Source organism: Hyla sarda, chromosome 9 (genome assembly GCF_029499605.1).
Source record: "Hyla sarda isolate aHylSar1 chromosome 9, aHylSar1.hap1, whole genome shotgun sequence".
NCBI lineage: Eukaryota > Metazoa > Chordata > Amphibia > Anura > Hylidae > Hyla > Hyla sarda.
In genome coordinates this window covers 18,692,907-18,714,978 of record NC_079197.1, presented here as the reverse complement: position 1 = coordinate 18,714,978, position 22,072 = coordinate 18,692,907, and the positions used below count along the sequence as shown (strand labels likewise).

Genomic DNA, 22,072 nt, shown 5'->3' with positions numbered 1-22,072 from the left:
AGCTTGTGCTGCCGAAGGACGATCAGGAAGAGAGGATTCATCACACTTTCCCTTTTAGAATCCCAGCTTAAAGGGGTACTCTGATGCTCCAGGGTTGTTAACATTTTGTTCAGAACGCTCGGAGCCAGAGGCCATGATCGTGACGCCACACCCCCTTGTCATGCAAAGTCCCCTCCGTGCATGTCTATGGGAGGGGGCGTGTCGGACGACACGCCCCCTCCCATAGGCATGAATGGAAGGGGTGTGGCGTGACGTGACGACCACTGCTGCAGGAGATCGCGGGGGGGGGGGGGGGACACAACAACACCAGCAGCGGGACCCCCGCAATCAGACATCTTTTCCCCTATCCAAAGGATAAGATGTCTAAGAGCGGAGTACCCCTTTAAAGTGGTACCTGGGCATTCAGATCCTCACCTTCTTTACAGAGCCCAAAATCTGCAATCTTCACAAAGCCATTGGCATCCATCAGTAAGTTATCCAGTTTCAGGTCTCTGAATGGAAGCAGAAGGGTTACACATTTGTCTTTTACAGATCAGATATCACGTACACGGGCCATGAGGTCACAGTACTAGGGGAGAGGTTATATTAGGAATGCACGCTACCTCTACCACAATGCAACAACTGAGCATTATGTGCATTAGAAACAGCAGGGTAGGCCGTGAAAGGTCATACAGCCCAATCTCTAGCCTCAATACTGGTCTACATGTGATAAAGGATCACAGCGCACATAACATCAAGTAGCGCAGAAGCTTTAGACCAGAGCTTGACAAATCTCAGACGCCAGGTCGCCACGGCTACTGAGAATTTCGTCCTGGCACCTTGGTTTTGTCAGCCCTTTGTAAAGAGAACTGTTTCCACATTTGGTGGGGTTTCGTTCTTACTCCGTTCGCCGTGCTGTTAACCCCTTCCCAACCCATGAGTCACATTTACAGGTAAAGGTGTATGGCGTGCGCTCGGGAGCCAGGCCCACGTCATACCCAGCAAATACCGACTGCTACCTGTAGCTGACAACTGCAGGTAATGACCGACACCGGAGATCACAGAGATAGTGAAAAAAAAAAAAAAATTCAAGTTCGTCTCTTTACCAGATAAAAAAACTTTATAGAATGTAATAAACATATAGTGATCCCTCAACTTACACTGCTCAAAAAAATAAAGGGAACACTAAGATAACACATCCTAGATCTGAATGAATGAACTAATCGTATGAAATACTTTCGTCTTTACATAGTTGAATTTGCTGACAACAAAATCACACAAAAATTATCAATGGAAATCAAATGTATCAACCCCTGGAGGTCTGGATATGGAGTCACACTCAAAATCACAGTGGAAAACCCCACTACAGGCTGATCCAACTTTATGTAATGTCCTTAATACAAGTCCCAATGAGGCTCAGTAGTGTGTGTGGCCTCCACGTGCCCGTATGACCTCCCTACAATGCCTGGGCATGATCCTGATGAGGTGGAGGATGGTCTCCTGAGGGATGTCCTCCCAGACCTGGACTAAAGCATCCACCAACTCCTGGACAGTCTGTGGTGGATGGAGCGAGACGTCCCAGATGTGCTCAATCGGATTCAGGTCTGGGGAACGGGCGGCCAGTCCATAGCATCAATGCCTTCCTCTTACAGGAACTGGTGACACACTCCAGCCACATGAGGTCTAGTATTGTCTTGTATTAGGAGGAACCGCACCAGCATATGGTCTCACAAGGGGTCTGAGGATCTCATCTCGTTACCCAATGACAGTCAGACTACCTCTGGCAAGCACATGGAGGGCTGTGTGGCCCCCCCAAAGAAATGCCACCCCACACCATTACTGACCCACCGCCAAACCGGTCATGCTGGAAGATGTTGCAGGCAGCAGAACGTTCTCCACGGCATCTCCAACTCAAAAAATAAAAAAGTGGACAGGATTACGCGTTTCAGGAGGATCCCTCCCTTCCTTAGATCAGGGACCACCCTGATCTGAGGAAGGGAGGGATCCTCCCAAAACGTGTAATCCTGTCCACTTTTTTATTTTTTCTAATAAAATGTCTTACTGAGGACTTTCTCACTACCTCCGGCATCTGCCTCATCCTTCCTACAAGAGTCAGCAGCGCCTACTTCAAGGGTTTTTTCCTGCCTTGCTTCTATTACTGCTTGTTTGTTGGTTCCTAGACCAAAAAACAAATTTGCCATACACTGCTTCGGACCTTCATACCTGTAAATGATTTTTTTCTGGTGCAAGAACTGGAGTCCCAGAACCACACAGGCAGAGTAGAACCTGTGAGAAGAAGAAGCCAATGTGTTAGTAACGGAATACTATGACATGGAGGATAGGAAAATGTGGTCTCTGTCCTACCTTGTTGCCGGCAGCGAGAAGACATTTGCATGTATGTGCATCATCAGGTCTCCGCCTGGCATGTACTCCATAACAAAACACGCGTGTGCTGAGGTCTGGAAGCATCCGAAGAGGTTCACCAGGAACGGGTGCCCGGAGGAGTTCACCACCTCGAAGATCCGCTTCTCACACTGTAGACTGGATGGGAGGGGGCACAAAAATGGTTAGGGGTAAAGCGTGGGCTAGGATGGGGTTATACAAGCTTGTGCCAATGAGGGTCCCATTAGGCAGAAATCATTGGTTTACAGCTCCATAATGCAGTTCCCTATGTGATTATCAATGGGCTTTTGTCCCCCCCCCCAACAAGAGGAAACATTCATATATCACTTATTCTATCATCAATGGACTCCAAATTGCTTGTAATAGGTTAAAATTCACTAATATTTCTATACCACCTATATCTAGGGCACTGTTTCCCAACCAGGTTTCCTCCAGCTGTTGTAAAACTACAACTCCCAGCATGCCCGGACAGCCTTCGGCTGTCCGGGCATGCTGAGAGTTGTAGTTTTGCAACAGCTGGAGGCACCCTGGTTGCAAAAACACTGCTCTAAGCTCTAAGTATTGGCTTTTTCAGTCTTTGTCCATGGGTATTTGTGGACGGTCAGTTTACAAAGTTGTTGACCCCCATTAATCCCCCAATGATTTTAACCAACTCATGTGGTCTTTGAATTTCTAACCTTTCTCATTTTCTATCCTTTTTCTGATTATTTTTATTCCTTCCTCCCCCCCCCCCAATTTGTAGTCCATGAAGCGCATCCACTCAGAAGATGGTATACCCCAAGGTGCATCTGAGTTCCCAGAAGCTTCTCAGGTTAATGTGGAATCTATATACACACACACATACACACACACAGCTAGAAAATACCACTATAGTAGTTGGCACTGGAATGGTAGAAGGGTATATATATATATATATATATATATATATATATATATATACACACCCTTCTACCATTCTAGTGCCAATTACTATAGTGGTATTGTCTAGCGGTATTGTGCATGCTGGGAGTCGTAGTTTTTCAAAAGCTGGTGGCACCCTGGTTGGGAAACCCTGCTCTAGGGCCTGTGCTGCCTCCATGTGTTGTCCATACACTTATATCCCCAGTCTATAAAGGCCCCATAACAGGCACTTACAGGACAATCCCAAAATTGCCCAAACCTTCAATAGCAGAAGATATTTCTACCGTAAAGATGAACGTCTTAGAAGAGCGTCCGGTGTTCACCTTTCAAATTCGTCTCTGCTCACGATCTCTCGTTTCTTCAGCGCTTTGATGGCATACAGCTTTCCTGTCGTCCTATATTCGGCAAGAAGTACCTAGAAAACGAACAATCCCGTATGATTTCTCTGAACACGCCGACCCTAAATGATCAAACTGTAACACAGTCTGTATCAGTGAGACACATTAAGAAGCCTATATGCATCAGTGACCCCACTATGGGCATACATTCAGTACCTTTTTTTATTTTTATTTTTTTAATTATAACCTGCCTGGATTGGTTAACCCTTAGGAACCTGTCATGATCTTGTTAAATTTTATAATCCTATCAGTTCACTGACCCCATCATGATAAACAACCCCCTGCCTTTATTTTTATTAAGCACTTAGACTGCATTTCCTGATTTTGGACTTCTGTTAGGCCAGCAGGAGTCCAAAGTCTGTTGAAAAGATGGAGGAAAATGTGCTCTGGACAAGTAGGGAGACACCTAGTGGCAGCTTTTTTTTAAATACAAACATAGAAAACTTCATTTTTTATTTTTTTTAAACAAAGTACATTAGAGGGATTTTTTTTTTTTACCATAAGGAGTGCAATAGCAAAACTTAGTTTAATGATAGTGACCATTTAAGAGTGGCGACAAAGTGAGTTTAGTGCCATCACTGCTGTTAAGCCCCTGAGAGTCCCCTCTATAGTGCACAGCTATTTCTCCTTTTCTCCAATGCAGGGGGCGGGACCAGAGCTGGGTTGTATGCCAGCAGTACACACACAGGAAATTTCTCCCTAACTGGTCTGGCGAATCACAACACATCACATACTACTCTATGTTATGTCATCACATGGGGCTAGTGAAATCGCACTGGACTGAGTGGGCTGCAGGATGATATACACAATACATTATTATAGATGACATATGGAGGATGAAGAGTTAAAAGGAGTACCTGGAGACACACTGTTTGGAAAACACCGAGTTAAAGGAGATCTCCGGCGAAAAATAACATATCCCCTATCCACAAGATAGGGGATAAGTAGCTGATCATGGGGGTCTGACCGCTGGGACCCCCAGCGGTCACCGGGACGGGACCCTGGCACTCTCAGTACTCCAATCATTTCTATAGGGGCCCCCGATGATGCTCGGGTCTTTTCGGCTTTCCCATAGGAATGAATGGAGCACATGCTCCTCACTGAGCCCCGGGTCCTCAGCAGTCGGACCCCTCGCGATCAGCTACTTCTCCCCTATCCTGTGGATAAGTTATTTTTCGCCAGAGATCTCCTTTACCTCAGCGTTTTTCCAAACAGTGCGTCTCCAGGTGTTGGAAAACTACAACTCCCAGCATGCCTGGACAGCCTTAGGCTGTCATTTTATTTGTTTGGTAGAGTTTACCTTTAAATGGGCACCATCAGATACAAACACTTTTGATATGTTGTAAAGCATGTATAACCAATAGGTTTTGTAATTGCTTTCATTAGAAAATGTTCAGTATTTCATACAGAAAAATCCAGTCAAACAACTGCCCCCCCTGCCTGCTTGGACACATACTAGTCCTGCTGTGTCCATGAGTCATCACCAATGTCATGGACACACTTCCTTGATTGACAGCTGTAAGTGCAGGGCTCACACCTGGAGGAAAAATCCTCCCACTGTCAGCTTGTGTCCCGCTACGGTCAGTGAGGACATGCTGGGAGTTGTAGTTTTGTTAATGCTAGGGGAGATGTGAGCAGACAGCATACTGAGGGAGGGGGCGGAGACCTGCACAGTGAGGCCACGCCCCCTCCCTTTGAGAGGAATTCAGACTAGTGAGCTAAATTAAAAGGGTAATTAACAAAATAAATAAAGGTGCTAGACACATAAAAATTAGATGTACATGGTCAGGATTAGGTACTGAGTGAGATATTAAAAATATATATATATTTTGTTGGATCTGACGGGTACACTTTAACATTTGCTCTGACAATCCGTCTCTCTCATGTGATAGCTGGCAGACTTACATGATACAACATGCAAACGCTGCCCATTATTTTACATGCAAAAAAACTAGGTGGATTCTTTCCATAAACAAATTCAGACTGCACAATGGGATGTATTGCCCCGGTGTACACCGAAATCCCTCTATGGCACCTGATAAGCAAAGACAACTCCCATGTGCTGGAAAATGCTACCCATTCATCATCCAACAAGACTAGTTCTATTCTGTAGTAGCTGGATATTACTACAGAATAGATACTAGGGATCGACCGATTATCTGTATGGCCGATATTATCGGCCGATAATCACGATTTTGGGCATTATTGGTATCGGCAATTATCTTGCCGATAAGCCGATAATGCCCCGCCCCCCGCACCGCGAGCGTCACCCCCCCCCCCGACCCGCCGCACCGCCCCGCCCCCGACCCACCGTGATGCTGGGCGGTATACCGGTATGGATTTAATAAAAAAATTAAACTTACCCGTAATGGGGGTGGTCCGGGCCATCCATCCTTCCTTCCTGTAGTGTCCGGGGGCGTTCCGGGTGAAGAGTGAACCGGTCCGGGCTGTCCTTCTCCAGGGGTCCTCTTCTCCACTCCGGGCAGGCTCCGGCCTAGTAGACTGCATGGACGCTGCTACGCCGTGACGTCAGGTGCATCGCTGCGCATGGGCGTCACGGCGTAGCGGCGTCTATGCAGCGTACTAGGCCGGAGCCTTCCCGGAGTGGAGAAGATGACCGCCGGAGAAGGACAGCCCGGACCGGTTCACTCTTCACTCGGAACGCCCCCGGACACTACATGAACGATGGATGGATGGCCCGGACCACTCTGACAGGTAGGGGAGAGAAGCGGGTGGTGGCGGCGGCCTATGGCCCCGCAAAAGCCACTGCAGATCGTCGATTTAAAGTGCCCGCTTTAAATCAATGTTCTGCAGCGGTGTCGCAGGAGGTTAAATAGCCGATAACTTATACCGGAATATCGGTATAAGTTATCGGCTATCGGCCCTAACCTGCACCGATTATCGGTATCGGCCCTAAAAAAACGATATCGGTCGATCCCTAATAGATACTACACAACAGTGTTTCATTTACACTCTAGAGCAGCGGTCTCAAAACTGTGGACCTCCAGCTGTTGCAAAACTACAACTCCCAGCATGCCCGGACAGCCGAAGGCTGTCCGGGCATGCTCGGAGTTGTAGTTTTGCAACAGCTGGAGGCCCACAGTTTAGAGACCGTTGCTCCAAAGGTTCCTCCCAGCCTCACAATGTACTGAGCCATCCTGACCCATGCATAGAACACACAGCTTTTACAAGACTTGTTAACTGCTGGTCCTTTGCTTCAGAAGTCGCAAATGCGTTGTAGCTAGAGATGAGCGAACTTACAGTAAATTTGATTCGTCACGAACTTCTCAGCTCGGCGGTTGCTGACTTTTCCTGCATAAATTAGTTCAGCTTTCCGGTGCTCCGGAGGGCTGGAAAAGGTGGATACAGTCTTAGGAGACTCTTTCCTAGAACTGTATCCACCTTTTCCAGCCCACCGGAGCACCGGAAAGCTGAACTAATTTATGCAGGAAAAGTCAGCAACCGCCGAGCTGAGAAGTTCGTGACGAATCAAATTTACTGTAAGTTCGCTCATCTCTAGTTGTAGCAAACGGCATTCACCTTTTAACATGGATGTAAGATGTCAACTGTTCTCCAGACCAGGGACAGGATTTAAAGGGGTACTCCGGTGAAAAACCATTGTTTTTTTAAATCAACTGGTGCCAGAAAGTTAAAACAGATTTGTAAATTACTTCTATTTAAAAATCTTAATCCTTCCAGTACTTAGCTGCTGTATGCTCCACAGGAGCACTCCAGTGAAAAACCATTTATTTCTTAATTTTTTTTTTAAATCAACTGGTGCCAGAAAATTATACAGATTTGTGAATTACTTCTATTTAGAAATCCTAACCCTTCCAGTACTAAGATGCTATATGCTCCAGAGGAAGTTATGTAGTTCTTTCCAGTCTGACCACAGTGCTCTCTGCTGACACCTCTGTCCATGTTAAGAACTGTCCAGAGCAGGAGAGGTTTGCTATGGGGATTTGCTCCTGCTCTGGACAGTTCCTAAAATGGACTGAGGTGTCAGAAGAGTTCACTGTGGTCAGATTGGAAAGAACTACACAACTTCCTGTGGAGCATACAGCAGCTGATAAGTACTGGAAGGTTTGGGATTTCTAAATAGAAGTAATTCACAAATCTGTATAACTTTCTGGCACCAGTTGATTAAATAAATAAATACATTTTCACCGGAGTACCCCTTTAAGCAGAATATACTCTTTATATATTATATTTTATACTCTTTATATTATATTTTAAGTATGATTTATAACATGCCCATAGGAGCACCAAAAAAAGTATTTTTTTTTTAAAGTTGCAATACAGCAAAAGTCTCCAACCAAATAACGTGAGGGAAGTGACATCACTAATAGTTTTGCATTCCTACCTCCTTGAGGCTATTAAAAAAGTTCAACAGGATTAGAGAAACATGGCTGCGGTCTTGCAAAAATAGCGCCACACTTGTTCACAGACAGTGTGTGGTACTGCAGCTCAGCACCACTCAATACAGCTCAGCACCACTCAATGCAGCTCAGCACCACTCAATGCAGCTCAGCACCACTCAATGAAATTGAGCTAATCTCCCAGTGGGTTGTGGCTTAGAATAAAAAAAAAGCCATGTTTTTCTGGGGGGGGGGGAACATGAATTCTCTTGTTTTCACCGACACTTACCTTCCCAAAATGCCCCTTCCCCAAAACAGATATGCAGGTGAAATCATCCAGCCCAAGCGTCCTTTTACTGTAAAGACAAATGCGGTAAGTCATGAGCCAAAAACCTCCAGAACTTCGTGGTTAAAGGTCTGATGGCACCAAGAGACCCAGTCACTAAAATGCCCAACTGCGACCTGGAATGGGATGCCCAAATCTTCAGCTATCCACCTTCTCATCCTTTACATGAGAGGAGGGTAGCACAACGATACTCAGGTTGTAGAGTTCACATTGTAAAAGCCAGCGGTTCCCAACCATGGTGCCTCTAGCTGTTGCAAAACTAGAACTCCCGGCATGCCCGGACAGCCAAAGGTACACTGGTTGGGAACTTCTGGGTGAGCCCACCTGAGCAAAACATAGGCCCCATTGATGGCCCAAGAGGATCACTTTTTAGTACCTTCCTCTGCATAATATCACTATACCATACCACTATATCCCCACACCACCACCCCACACCATCACCATACCCCCAACGCCCCACCCCACTATACCCACACCACACAACTATAGTAGTTGGCACTGGAATGGTAGAAGGGTGTAAAAAATGACTAAAAGCTCTATAGTGTTTGATCTACAGATTCCACATTAACCTGAGAAGCTTCTGGGACTCAGCTGCACCTTGGGGTATACCATCTTCTGAGTGGATGCGCTTCATGGACTATTAATGGGGGAAAAAAATAAAAATGAAAATGAAAAAAAGGTTAGAAATTCAAAGACCACATGAATGGATTCAAATCATTGGGGGATCAATGGGGGTCAACAACTTTGTAAACTGACCGTCCACCTATATCCATTGACAAGACTGAAAAAGCCAATACTTACAGCTTAGAGCAGTTTTCCAACCAGGGTGCCTCCAGCTGTTGCAAAAGTACAAGTCCTAGTATGCCCGGACAGCCTCCAGCTGTCCGAGCATGCTGGGACCTTTAGTTTTGCAACAGCTGAAGGCAGCCTGGTTGGGAAACACTGGCCTATTGAAAAGATACATAATGGATTTGCCAGGTCTTGAGCCTTGTTATTATGGGCACACACCTTTACAGGCACATTACAAGAGTCTGCAAGAGCCGCTTCTTTCTCAGGTTCCCCTGGAAGGAACACCCGGGGAGGTTTTGGTGGTGGTTTCAAGGAAGAGTCCTCATTGAAGATCAATTTCTTCACAGGAAAAGTGCTGCAAAAAAAAAAAAAAAAAAAAAAAAAATTTCACTACTCACTATAGTAGGGAACCCCCAAAAACCTTTGGGTTCACCCACTAGTTCTTTATAAACCAAGTGTATGTCCTAGGTCTCCAAACTGTAAATCTCTAGCTGTTGCAGAACTACATATACCAGCATGCCCGGACAGCCGTTGGCATGCTGGGAGTTGTATTTTGCAACAGCTGGAGGCACCCTGGTTGGGAAACACTGATATAATGTTACATGGTATGTCTCTAGGTACCAGCACTGGGTCTGGTTGCCAATGCCAAAACCTAAGAAGCCTACTGCCTGCTTCATTGTCCGCAACATGGAAAACTTTGTTAATGCTTAAAGGGGTGCTCCGCCCCTAGACATCTTATCCCCTATCCAAAGGATAGGGGATAAGATGTCCGATGAAGGGGGCGCCCGGGCGCCACCCCCTGCACCCCAGTCATCCTATGCACGGAGCGAACTTCGATATGTGCCGGATGAATAGCAATGCGGCGCTAGAGGCTTGTGACGTCTCGGCCACGCACCCTCGCGACGTCAAGCCCTCCCTCTCAATGCAAGTCTATAGGAAGAGGCGTGGCAGTCGTCACGCCTCCTCCTATAGACTTGCATTGAGAAGGAGAGTGTGACGTCACAAGGGGGCGTGGCCATGACATCACATGCCTCTGGCGCTACATTGCTATTCATCCGGCACATATCGAATTCGCTCCCAGTGGCAGGACCCCCGAGATCAGACATCTCATCCCCTATTCTTTGGATAGGTGATAAGATGCCTAGGGGCAGAGTACCCCTTTAAGGGGTAATGGGGTAATATTTGAATTGGTGCCCTAAACCTCCAAGTCAACCGAACACTCCCAAGGGGGATATCGGGATCAAGCAAGGTGCATGGATCTCTTCAGAGTTAAAGGAGTTTAATACCCATAATGCAACGTGCTTCGCAGAAGACAGCTTCATCAGGCATATTGGGAACAAGGAGGGTCAGTGGTATTTATACAACACCATTAACCCTTACATAGATAAACACAAAAATGTCAAAATAAAAATACAAAAGCATATAAAAATATAAATAGTAAAAAATTATGAACACATACTAAAATATAAATCTGCCATATATGAACATTCAAAAGTTTGAGAACCGCCAAAATGTTACCGTGCGTTTTCAATGGTTTCATTCAGACCGCTCGGAAAAAGCGTATCAAGCGTAAATATCCAGAAAGACTCCCAATTAATCAATTTTTTAAATCTATTATGTACATAAGGAATAATTTCAATAACAACCAGAATCAAAATAGCCATTGTGTTTCTGTGATAAATGACGAGACACGCTATGTAGCGGGTTCTTAAAGGGGTACTCTGGTGAAAAACTTTTTTTTTTTTAATCATCTGGTGCCAGAAAGTTAAACAGATTTGTAAATTAATTCTATAAAAAAAAATCTTAATCTTTCCAGTACTTATTAGCTGCTGAATACTACAGAGGAAATTATTTTCTTTTTGGAACACAGTGCTCTCTGCTGACATCTCTTTCCATTTTAGGAACTGTCCAGAGCAGAATATGTTTGCTATGAGGATTTTCTCCTACTCTGGACAGTTCTTAAAATGGACAGAGATGTCAGCAGAGAGCACTGTGCTCGAGAGCTCTGTGTTCCAAAGAGAAAAGAAAATAATTTCCTCTGTAGTATTCAGCAGCTAATAAGTACTGGAAGGATTAAGATTTTTTAATAAAAGTAATTTACAAATCTGTTTAACTTTCTGGCACCAGTTGATTTAAAAAAAATAAAAATAAAAAAATAAAGTTTTCCACCGGAGTACCCCTTTATAATACGTCCAAGAATGGTGGTCCCCAACCTGGCTGTTGGAGTTGGAGACCCCTAACCCAAGCCAATTCTAGCCTTAGCTCTAAAAGGGAAAACCAACAAAGATGGTAGCAGCGCACCTGTTTGCAGAAGTAGCCTGGGTATCAGAACTGGGCAGGGGTGGACTCAGCGTGGTGATGGTGCCACACGGAGGTAAGATGCTCATCATCAGTCGCCCCCAGGTTGCGAAACTTATGTTCATTTGCGTGGCCCGCAGGAAATCCTTTCCTAAAGAAAAGACAAAAACGAAATGTAGATAGACTGAAATAAGGCAATATGGTGGTACTGAGAAGACACCGACCTTTCTGCTTGGGGAATATACGCTTTTGCCTCTGTACTTTGCCTCTCCTCTCGATCACAGGGTTGCAAAACATGATCTGGAATCAAAATAGGGTTAAGCCAATAACACACACAAAATCCATGCACTCGTCATATCTGGGAAAGATGGGTAACAACCAATAAGGGCCATACACAAGTTCTATAAGAGGGTGTATAACAGCAGTTTCCAACTTTCAACCTCCAGCTATTGCAAAACTACAACTCCCAGCATGCCCTGACAGCCGTTGGCTGTCTGGGCATGCTGGGAGTTGTGGTTTTGCAACAGCTGAAGGTCCACAGTTTGGAGACCACTGGTCATGAGCACCGATCGTTTGCTAAATGTAGATCCCATGACTTGTTGCTCTCGTTTGCTCAGAATCCTTATGTCATGTTACCTCAGCGAACAGCATCCCTTGTGGTTCCAGCTGCAGGCACATCCCATGTCTTTCGTTGTCCAGAAAGTCCTCCAAACGTACAAAGCGAATGGCGCACAGCTCCCGCCAGTCTCGCCAATGGACAGAGAGCTGCAACTCTCTGGACTGCGGAGGGGAAAAAAAAAATACATTTACGAACAAGCAGAAATATAGATATGAGCGAGACAGAGAGCGAGCGCGAAAGAGAGACGAGAGCGAGACGAGAGCGAGCGCGAAAGAGAGACGAGAGCGAGACGAGAGCGAGCGCGAAAGAGAGACGAGAGCGAGACGAGAGCGAGCGCGAAAGAGAGACGAGAGCGAGACGAGAGCGAGCGCGAAAGAGAGACGAGAGCGAGACGAGAGCGAGCGCGAAAGAGAGACGAGAGCGAGACGAGAGCGAGCGCGAAAGAGAGACGAGAGCGAGACGAGAGCGAGCGCGAAAGAGAGACGAGAGCGAGACGAGAGCGAGCGCGAAAGAGAGACGAGAGCGAGACGAGAGCGAGCGCGAAAGAGAGACGAGAGCGAGCGCGAAAGAGAGACGAGAGCGAGACGAGAGCGAGCGCGAAAGAGAGACGAGAGCGAGACGAGAGCGAGCGCGAAAGAGAGACGAGAGCGAGACGAGAGCGAGCGCGAAAGAGAGACGAGAGCGAGACGAGAGCGAGCGCGAAAGAGAGACGAGAGCGAGACGAGAGCGAGCGCGAAAGAGAGACGAGAGCGAGACGAGAGCGAGCGCGAAAGAGAGACGAGAGCGAGCGCGAAAGAGAGACGAGAGCGAGCGCGAAAGAGAGACGAGAGCGAGACGAGAGCGAGACGAGAGCGAGCGCGAGAGCGAGCCGAGAGCGAGCCGAGAGCGAGCCGAGAGCGAGCCGAGAGCGAGCCGAGAGCGAGCCGAGAGCGAGCGCGAAAGAGAGACGAGAGCGAGACGAGAGCGAGCGCGAAAGAGAGACGAGAGCGAGCGCGAAAGAGAGACGAAAGAGAGACGAGAGCGAGACGAGAGCGAGCGCGAAAGAGAGACGAGAGCGAGACGAGAGCGAGCGCGAAAGAGAGACGAGAGCGAGACGAGAGCGAGCGCGAAAGAGAGACGAGAGCGAGCGCGAAAGAGAGACGAGAGCGAGCCGAGAGCGAGCCGAGAGCGAGCCGAGAGCGAGCCGAGAGCGAGCCGAGAGCGAGCCGAGAGCGAGCCGAGAGCGAGCCGAGAGCGAGCCGAGAGCGAGCCGAGAGCGAGCCGAGAGCGAGCCGAGAGCGAGCCGAGAGCGAGCCGAGAGCTATGAGATATCTAGGACACCATCAGATATAAGATAGATATATAGAAAGATATGAGAGACACTGAATGCATAAATGATGTCTAGACTTACCCGCTCCAGGTCGATGGTGAACCTTTGATCCCAGCACTGGTTGTGTACTGGGCCCCAGTTGGTGTGTGTGACTGGCTTGTTATCAACCTTTAGGACGCACATCACCTCTCCTATGGGAAAAAGAAATAAAAAAGTGTGAACTATTTGTTTCAAATGCTGTAGAGCACCAGTGTGTCATCCATTTTAGCTTATGGGTCATACACATTAGAGGTGTCAGGACCGGATCCTTATCTAGTGTGGTAAATGTCAATAGATAGATAGATAGATAGAAAGTCCATAAAAAGCAGCACATCCAGAATGGCGGAATGGGTGCAGGCCTATTGAACCTCGGTGCTCCGGTTCTTGCTGGATACGTAATGGATAAAGGCAGCACACCACGATAATGTAATCCAAAACTGTGAATTTATTCCATGATGTAGAAAACAACATTTCGGCGATCTCTCACCGCCATTTTCAAGTTCACTTGAAAATGGCGGTGAGAGATCGCCGAAACGTTGTTTTCTACATCATGGAATAAATTCACAGTTTTGGATTACATTATCGTGGTGTGCTGCCTTTATCCATTACATAGATAGATCGGGCATGATGGATTTCAATTGTCAAAAATCCTTATGAATTCCGAAAGATAAGCTGCTACCAAATGTGTATGGCAGTGCTTTACTCCCCTCCCCCTATTGAAAACATATGCACACTCAGCTGAGTGTAGTGTGCATGCATAGGGGAGGGAGTAAGGTGAGCTAGCGGCAACCTTGTGTGTATGACCAGCTTTACATTGACACAGCCGCCTGTAATGGTCTCATGAAGTGATCCCCATTAGTGTTCCCTTCTGATGTCTTCATGACCCATGAAAAGAATCTAACTAAACAGCCCTTACTAGAAAATAATAAAAAAGACCAGGTCTGGGGAGCTCCCAGACCTGTGTCTTGCCTCCTTGCTGACACTAGCTAAAACTGATGACCTCACTACCGGGGGGGGGGGGGGGGGGGGGGAATATCCTGCCAGGGAGGAGACGGCTTTTTTTCCTAGTGTCAGCGCCTCCTAGTGGCAAGAGCATATACCCCCATCAGTTAGGTGTCCCCCAATGAAGAGTGACCGAGAAAGATATAATTATATAAAACACTCCTTTAACCCCTTAAGGATCAGGCCTATTTTGGCCTTAAAGGGGTACTCCGGTGCTTACACATCTTATCACCTATCCAAAGGATAGGTGATAAGATGCCTGATCGCGGGAGTCCCGCAGCTGGGGACGCCCGGGATAATGCACGTGGCACCCCGTTTGTAATCAGTCCCCGGAGTGTGTTCGCTCCGGGTCTGATTACGGTCGACCGCAGGGCCGGCGGCGTGTGACGTCACGCCTCCGCCCCCGTGTGATGTCACCCTCCGCCCCTCAATGCAAGCCTACGGGAGGGGGCGTGATAGCTGTCATGCCCCCTCCCGTAGGCTTGCATTGATGGGCGGAGTGTGATGTCACACGGGGGCGGAGGCGTGACGTCACAGGCCGCCGGCCCTGCGCTCACCGGTAATCAGACCCGGAGCGAACACGCTCCGGGGACTGATTACAAACGGGGTGCCGCGTGCATGATCCCGGGCGTCCCCAGCTGCGGGACCCCCGCGATCAGGCATCTTATCACCTATCCTTTGGATAGGGGATAAGATGTGTAAGCACCGGAGTACCCCTTTAAGGACCAGATCAATTTTATTTTTGCATTTTCGTTTTTTCCTCCTCGCCTTCTAAAAATCATAACTCTCTTATATTTCCATCCATAGACCCATATCAGGGCTTGTTTTTTGCATCACCAATTGTTCTTTGTAATGACATCACTTATTTTACCATAAAATGTACAGCGCAACCAAACAAATATTATTTATATGTGGGAAAATTGAAAAGAAAACTGCAATTTAGCAAATTTTGGAAGTTTTTGTTTTCACGCTGTACACTTTCCGGTAAAAATGACATGTTTTCTTTATTATGTGGGTCAATACGATTAAAATTATACCATGTTATATGCTTTTCTATAATTGTACCGCTTAAAAAAAATCTCAAACCAGCTTAACAAAATTAGTATGTTTCAAATTGCCCTATTGTGACCACCTATAACTTTCTCATTTTTCCGTATATGGGGCAATATGAGGGCTCATTTTTGCACCATGACCTGTAGTTTTTATCAGTATCACTTTTCTTAGGTTTTACTTTTTATAATTTTTTTCGGAATAAAATGTGACAAAAAAAGCAGCAATTTTGCAGCAGCAATTTTTTATTTTTTTACATTTACACCATTCACCGTACGGGATAATTAACAATATATTTTAATAGTTCAGACTTTTACGCACGCGGCAATATTAAATGTGTATTAATTTTATTTTTTTTTACACTTTTTTGGGAGTAAAGTGGGAAAAACGGACGTTTTACTTTTTTATTGGGGAGGGGATTTTTCATTTTTTTTTTTACTTTATTTACAATTTTTAACTTGATCTCAGACCAGAGCAGAAGACCCCGGGAGACAGCCGGAGCCAGGTGAGGGGACCTCCGGCCGCCATGCTGGATGATCGGATCCCCGCGGCAGCGCTGCGGGTGATCCGATCATCCAAAGTACCGCACTGCCGCAGATACCATGATCTGTATTGATCACGGCATCTGAGGAGTTAATGCGTATAGCAGCCGGGACCTGCCACGCAAGCACCGCTCCGGTGCTCGCGATCATGGTGGCTCGTAAATGTACATCATGGTGCGTTAAGTACCACGTCACCATGACGTACATTTACGTCCATTGTCGTTATGGGGTTAAAGGGGTACTCCGCCCCAGGCATCTTATCCCCTATCCAAAGGATAGGGGATAAGATGTTAGATCGCCACAGTCCCGCTTGGGGACCCCGGGGATCGCCGCTGCGGCACCTCACCATCATTACTGCACAGAGCAAGTTCGCTCTGTGTGTAATGACGGGCGATACAGGGGCCGGAGCATTGTTACGTCATGGCTCCGCCCCTCATGACATCACGGCCCGTCACCTTAATGCAAGTCTATGGCAGGGGGCGTGACGACCGCCACGCCCCCTCCCATAGACTTGTATTGACGGGGGCGGAGCCTTGACATAACGATGCTCCGGCCCCTGTATTGCCCGTCATTACGTGCAGAGCGATCTCGCTCTGTGCAGTAATGATAGCGGGGCCCCGGCAATCTGACATCTTATCCCATATCCTTTGGATAGGGGATAAGATGTCTAGGGGCGGAGTACCCCTTTAAACCCCCCCCATACAAAATAGAAAGATGACGAAACTCACACATTTCAGGACCAGCCGACTATCCTTATGTCAGGGGAGATAATCTTTTATGATGGATTAAATCTTTCTGATCATTTTGTTCTTGAGGAGATCTACTCCCACCAGAGATGTCTCGTAGCGGCCTACCAACTCTCCCCATTCAGTATACATGCTCAGCAGCAGTGTATGGCAGTGTTTTTTGAAGAAGTGTGTTAAGAGCTGTTGCAAAACTACAACTCCCAGCATGCCCGGACAGCCAAAGGCTGTCCGGGCATGCCGGGAGTTGTAGTTTTGCAACAGCTGGAGGCACACTGTTTGGAAAACACTGACGCTGGGGTGAACCGATGCTTTCTTCGATCCATTTCAGAAGATAAGACAAAGCTGTAGGCGCTGCCTCCACATACCACAGATCTCATCTGACCGCAAGAATTTTCCTGATCCCCCTCGTCCGTGAACGCTTCCTCCTGTCCGGTATCGCATGAAGTTTTTCGCCTCGTTGGGACTTCCATGTGCAGGTGCGGCCTGAGACCGTCCGGGTACAGATTCCAGCAGTCCCTGACAGCCCAAAATGTGGATCTCCAGAGTTCCTTTGAAGAGGAGAATAAGACATACACTAGTAAACCTCCCCATCCCCTCATCAACTACATTACTGCCCCCTAGTGACACCCCTGGGTACCGGTCAGAGCAGTCGGCTTGATCAGTGGGGTGAGGGTTTGGCCCAGACTTTGCTCCTTTCCCCAAATTCCCCCGGCACCAGTACAGTTCTGCAGATCCTGTTTGATGAGCTGCTGTTTGGGGTGTCCGAGCGGGAGCTCCGAGAGACAGCGCTCCAGAGACAGGCGGAGGAGGTTGATCTTCTGGCTGGACTCGTGTAGTCGTGACTGGGCCTGAAGACAGAAGAAAAAGAATAGCAGACATATACGAAGTGAAAGAGGTTGTCCGGTATAAGAAGCAACCCGAGTATGGTGTGAAAAAGTATATTTAAAAAAAACTTGACCCCTTCAGGACGGAGGGTTTTTCAGTTTTTGCATTTTCGTTTTTGTCTCATCACCTTCTAAAAATAATAGCACTTTCATTTTGGCACCTAAAAATCTATATGATGGCTTATTTTTTGCACCACCAATTCTACTTTGTAATGATATCAGTCATATTACCCCAAAAATCTACGGCGAAACAGAAAATAATTGTGCGACAAAATGGAAGAAAAAACGCAATTTTGTAAATTTTGGGGCTTCAGTTTCTACGCAGTAAATTTTTCGGTAAAAATGACACCTTATCTTTATTCTGTAGGTCCATACGGTTAAAATGATCCCCTACTTATATAGGTTTGATTTTGTATTACTTCTGAAAAAAAAAAATCATTGTCGTCATCTTTTGACCCCCTATATTTTTTATTTTTCCGCGTACGGGCCGGTATGAGGGCTCATTTTCTGCGCCGTGATCTTAAGTTTTTATCGGTACCATTTTTGTTTTGATCGGAATTTTTGATCGCTTTTTATTAATTTTTTTATGCTATAAAAAAGTGACCAAAAATACGCCATTTTGGAATTTGGAATTTTTTTGCGCGTACGCCATTGACCATGCGGTTTAATTAACAATATATTTTTATAGTTCAGACATTTACGCAAGCTGCGATACATGTTTATTTTTATTTACACTTTTTTTATTGGGAAAAGGGGGGTGATGCAAACTTTTAATAGGGAAGGGGTTGAATCTTTAGTTTTTTCTTCACTTTTTTTTTTTGCAATGTTATAGCTCCCATAGGGGACTATAACATGCAGTGCATTGATTCAATACACTGATCACTGCCATTGCATTAAAATGGCAGGGATCAGTGTTTTCGGCGGTTGATTGCTCAAGCCTGGATTTTGCAGGACACGCAGGAAGCAGGTATGGCACCCTCCTATTGCGTTCTAGCTGATCGGGCCATCGCAATTTTACCGCGATGGTCCCAATCAGCCCAACTGAGCTGCCGGGAAGCTTTTACTTTAACTTTAGACGCGGCGATCAACTTTGATCGCCACGTCTAAAGAGTTAATAATGGACATCAGCCCGATCGGCGATGTCCGGCATTAGCCACGGGTCCTAGTTGCTTATAGCAACCGGGACCCACAGGGTATGATGCGCGCTCACCTGCTGAAACGTCCATATGCGTTAAGGGGTGAATAATATAATGTTATTAGCCATACTGTACAGATCTCTCCATTATCAGCTCAGCTGAGATCACATCACAAATTTGAATGTAGTCTGTTCAGGATATGATCAGTGATGTGAAGAGAAGAGCTCATATTACTGCTCATTAGATAAAGCAGCAGAAAGCCTCTCTCAGTCATAGTAGTTTCCGTCAGAACAAGCTCACTGCTGCCTTTTTTTGAGAAAGGCTTCCCGCTGCCTTAAAATCTAACAGTAATATGAGCTCCTCTCTTCACTTCTCTGGTCCCGTCCTGAGAAGACATGAGGGGAGAGGCAGGTACAGGAGCTGTGCTTTTAGAGAGTGTCCCAGCTACAAGCCAGACAGCTCAGCTGATATAAAAGATCTGTGTACAATGGCTAAAGACATTATACTAGCAAGTTGGTTTGTTATACTTTTTCACACCATACACAGGTTGTTTCTTTTACTGGACAACCCTAATTTAAAAAAGGGGTTGATCAGAATTTAAAAAAAACATAGGTTTCTTCTAAAATAAATAAAATAAATAAAAAACCAGCGCCACACTTATCCACAGGTTGTGTTTGGTATTTCAGCCCAGCTCTATTTACATAATGCAATACCAGACAACAGCCAATAGACAGGGGTTCTACTGTTTCTGGGAGAGATCAGCCAACACCCTAAATATTAATGAAGAAAAGACCAGACCCAGCCACTCACCTCAGCCAGAGCCTTTCGATCCTGCAGTTTGCGTCCGCCCAGTAATTTTACCACGTTCTTGGCACCTTCTGCGACTGCGGCCTCCACTCGTAAGTGCCGCCTCAGTTCCTCCAGTCGTAACTCTAGCGGGGAGAGGGTCTCCGAGTCATGGAGGTCCGAGGCCGACCCCGGCGACTGCGTCAGCTTCACGATCTGCATGCGGAGCAGTTCCGTTTTTATGCGGCTGTCGTGAAGCATCTGCTGAGCCGTGTTGAGAAGTTTCCTGTCCTGGAATAGATGATGAGTTCAATGGTTGAAAGGGGTATTCCACTGGAAAACTTTTTTTATTATTATTATTTTTTTTAAATCAACTGGTGCCAGAAAGTAAAACAGATTTGTAAATGACTTCTATTTAAAAATCTTAATCCTTCCAGTACTTATCAGGTGCTGTATGCTCCAGAGGAAGTTGTGTAGTTCTTTCCAATCTGACCACAGTGCTCTCTGCTGACACCTCTGTCTATGTCAGGAGCTGTCCAGAACAGGAACAAATCACCATAGCAAACCTATCCTGCTCTGGACAGTTCCTGACATGGACAGAGGTGTCAGCAGAGAGCACTGTGGTCAGACAGAAAAAAAAAAAAAAAAATATATATATATATATATATATATATATATATATATATATATATATATATATTTTTTTTTTTTTTTTTTCTTTGGGAGCATACAGCAGCAGATAAGTACTGGAAGGATTAAGATTTTTTTTTTTTTTTTATGGACGTAATTTACAAATCTGTTTTACATTCTGGCACCAGTTGATTTAAAAAAAAAAATAATAATAAATTTGATTTCCACAGGAGTACCCCTTTAACCTACCCAGAGACCACACGGAGTCCCAAACATTTATTTTTCTGTACATTTCAGCCATCATCTGTACCAGAGTTTCCCAACCAGTGTGTCTCCAGCTGTTGTCAGGAGCTGTCCAGAACAGGAACAAATCACCATAGCAAACCTATCCTGCTTTGGACAGTTCCTGACATGGACAGAGGTGTCAGCAGAGAGCACTGTGGTCAGACAGAAAAAATAAAAATAATATATATATATAATAATAATTTTTTTTTTTTTTTTTTTTTTTTTTTTTTTTGGAGCATACAGCAGCAGATAAGTACTGGAAGGATTAAGATTTTTTTTTTTATAGAAGTAATTTACAAATCTGTTTTACATTCTGGCACCAGTTGATTTAAGAAAAAAATTATAAATTTGATTTCCACCAGAGTACCCCTTTAACCTACCGAGAGACCACACGGAGCCCCACCAAACATTTATTTTTCTGTACATTTCAGCCATCATCTGTACCAGAGTTTCCCAACCAGTGTGTCTCCAGCTGTTGCAAAACTACAACTCCCAGCATGCACGGACAGCCTTCGGCTGTCGGGGCATGCTGTGAGTTGTATTTTTGCAACAGCTGCAGGCACGCTGCTTGGGAAACACTAACCTGCACCATCAGGCCTTTAGATAACTATTATATTGACCATTAAGAGAATGTCCTGGTATAACCGTAGGCCTTAGATCTGACTAGTTGTAGTTGATGACAGTAATTCCCCATGTCCCAAGTACGCCAACACGTCACTGATAAGGTGCAGATAATTGTCTGGCCCTTCACCCATCAGGAGGAAACGCCTGGCAGCCTTATCTGTGTTTTCCAGGTTCCGGTATACCCAACACTCAGGGCTGTGTCATATGGGAGGAGGCCGAGAATCACTGAAGTTACATTATGTAACAGTGTTGTCCAACCAGGATGTCTCTAGCTGTTGAAAAACTACAACTTCCAGCATTTCCGGACCGCCGGTATGCTGGGATTTGTAGTTTTGCAACAGCTGGAGGCACCCTGGTTGGGAAACACTGCTGAAACCATCTCAATGTGTTGGATACATAGACTACAGGTGTCCTTACACTTAGATGGGGCAAGCGTAAAACACATACATTATAAATATAATATATAGCAGAATAGTGAGTACAGCTCTGGAGTATAATACAGGATATAACTCAGGATCAGTACAGGATAAGTAATGTAATATATGTACACAGTGACTTCACCAGCAGAATAGTGAGTACAGCTCTGGGGTATAATACAGGATATTACTCAGGATAAGTAATGTAATGTATATACACAGTGATCTCACCAGCAGAATAGTGAGTACAGCTCTGGAGTATAATACAGGATATAACTCAGGATCAGTACAGGATAAGTAATGTAATGTATGTACACAGTGACCTCACCAACAGAATAGTGAGTACAGCTCTGGGGTATAATACAGGCTATTACTCAGGATCAGTACAGGATAAGTAATGTAATGTATGTACACAGTGACCACACCAGCAGAATAGTGAGTACAGCTCTGTAGTATAATACAGGATATAACTCAGGATCAGTACAGGATAAGTAATATATGTACACAGTGACCTCACCAGCAGAATATTGAGT

The 22,072-nt window shown here is 45.7% G+C and overlaps 1 protein-coding gene across 4 annotated transcripts in view; it reads right to left on the bottom strand.

Annotated features, from left to right (window-relative positions):
• PKN3 (protein kinase N3) overlaps positions 1-22,072 on the bottom strand; it is a 38,852-nt gene that overhangs the window by 5,308 nt on the left and 11,472 nt on the right. For all 4 annotated transcript variants that reach the window (XM_056538630.1, XM_056538631.1, XM_056538632.1 and 1 more), the window contains 14 exons: positions 19,609-19,875; positions 17,416-17,626; positions 17,144-17,326; positions 13,481-13,590; positions 12,108-12,251; positions 11,696-11,771; positions 11,475-11,622; positions 9,393-9,528; positions 8,954-9,021; positions 8,328-8,394; positions 3,606-3,697; positions 2,344-2,520; positions 2,203-2,265; positions 415-491 (listed from right to left, as the gene is read on the bottom strand). In XM_056538630.1, coding sequence (XP_056394605.1) covers positions 415-491; positions 2,203-2,265; positions 2,344-2,520; positions 3,606-3,697; positions 8,328-8,394; positions 8,954-9,021; positions 9,393-9,528; positions 11,475-11,622; positions 11,696-11,771; positions 12,108-12,251; positions 13,481-13,590; positions 17,144-17,326; positions 17,416-17,626; positions 19,609-19,875 — 1,819 coding nt within the window. The remainder of the gene's footprint in view (positions 1-414; positions 492-2,202; positions 2,266-2,343; positions 2,521-3,605; positions 3,698-8,327; positions 8,395-8,953; positions 9,022-9,392; positions 9,529-11,474; positions 11,623-11,695; positions 11,772-12,107; positions 12,252-13,480; positions 13,591-17,143; positions 17,327-17,415; positions 17,627-19,608; positions 19,876-22,072) is intronic.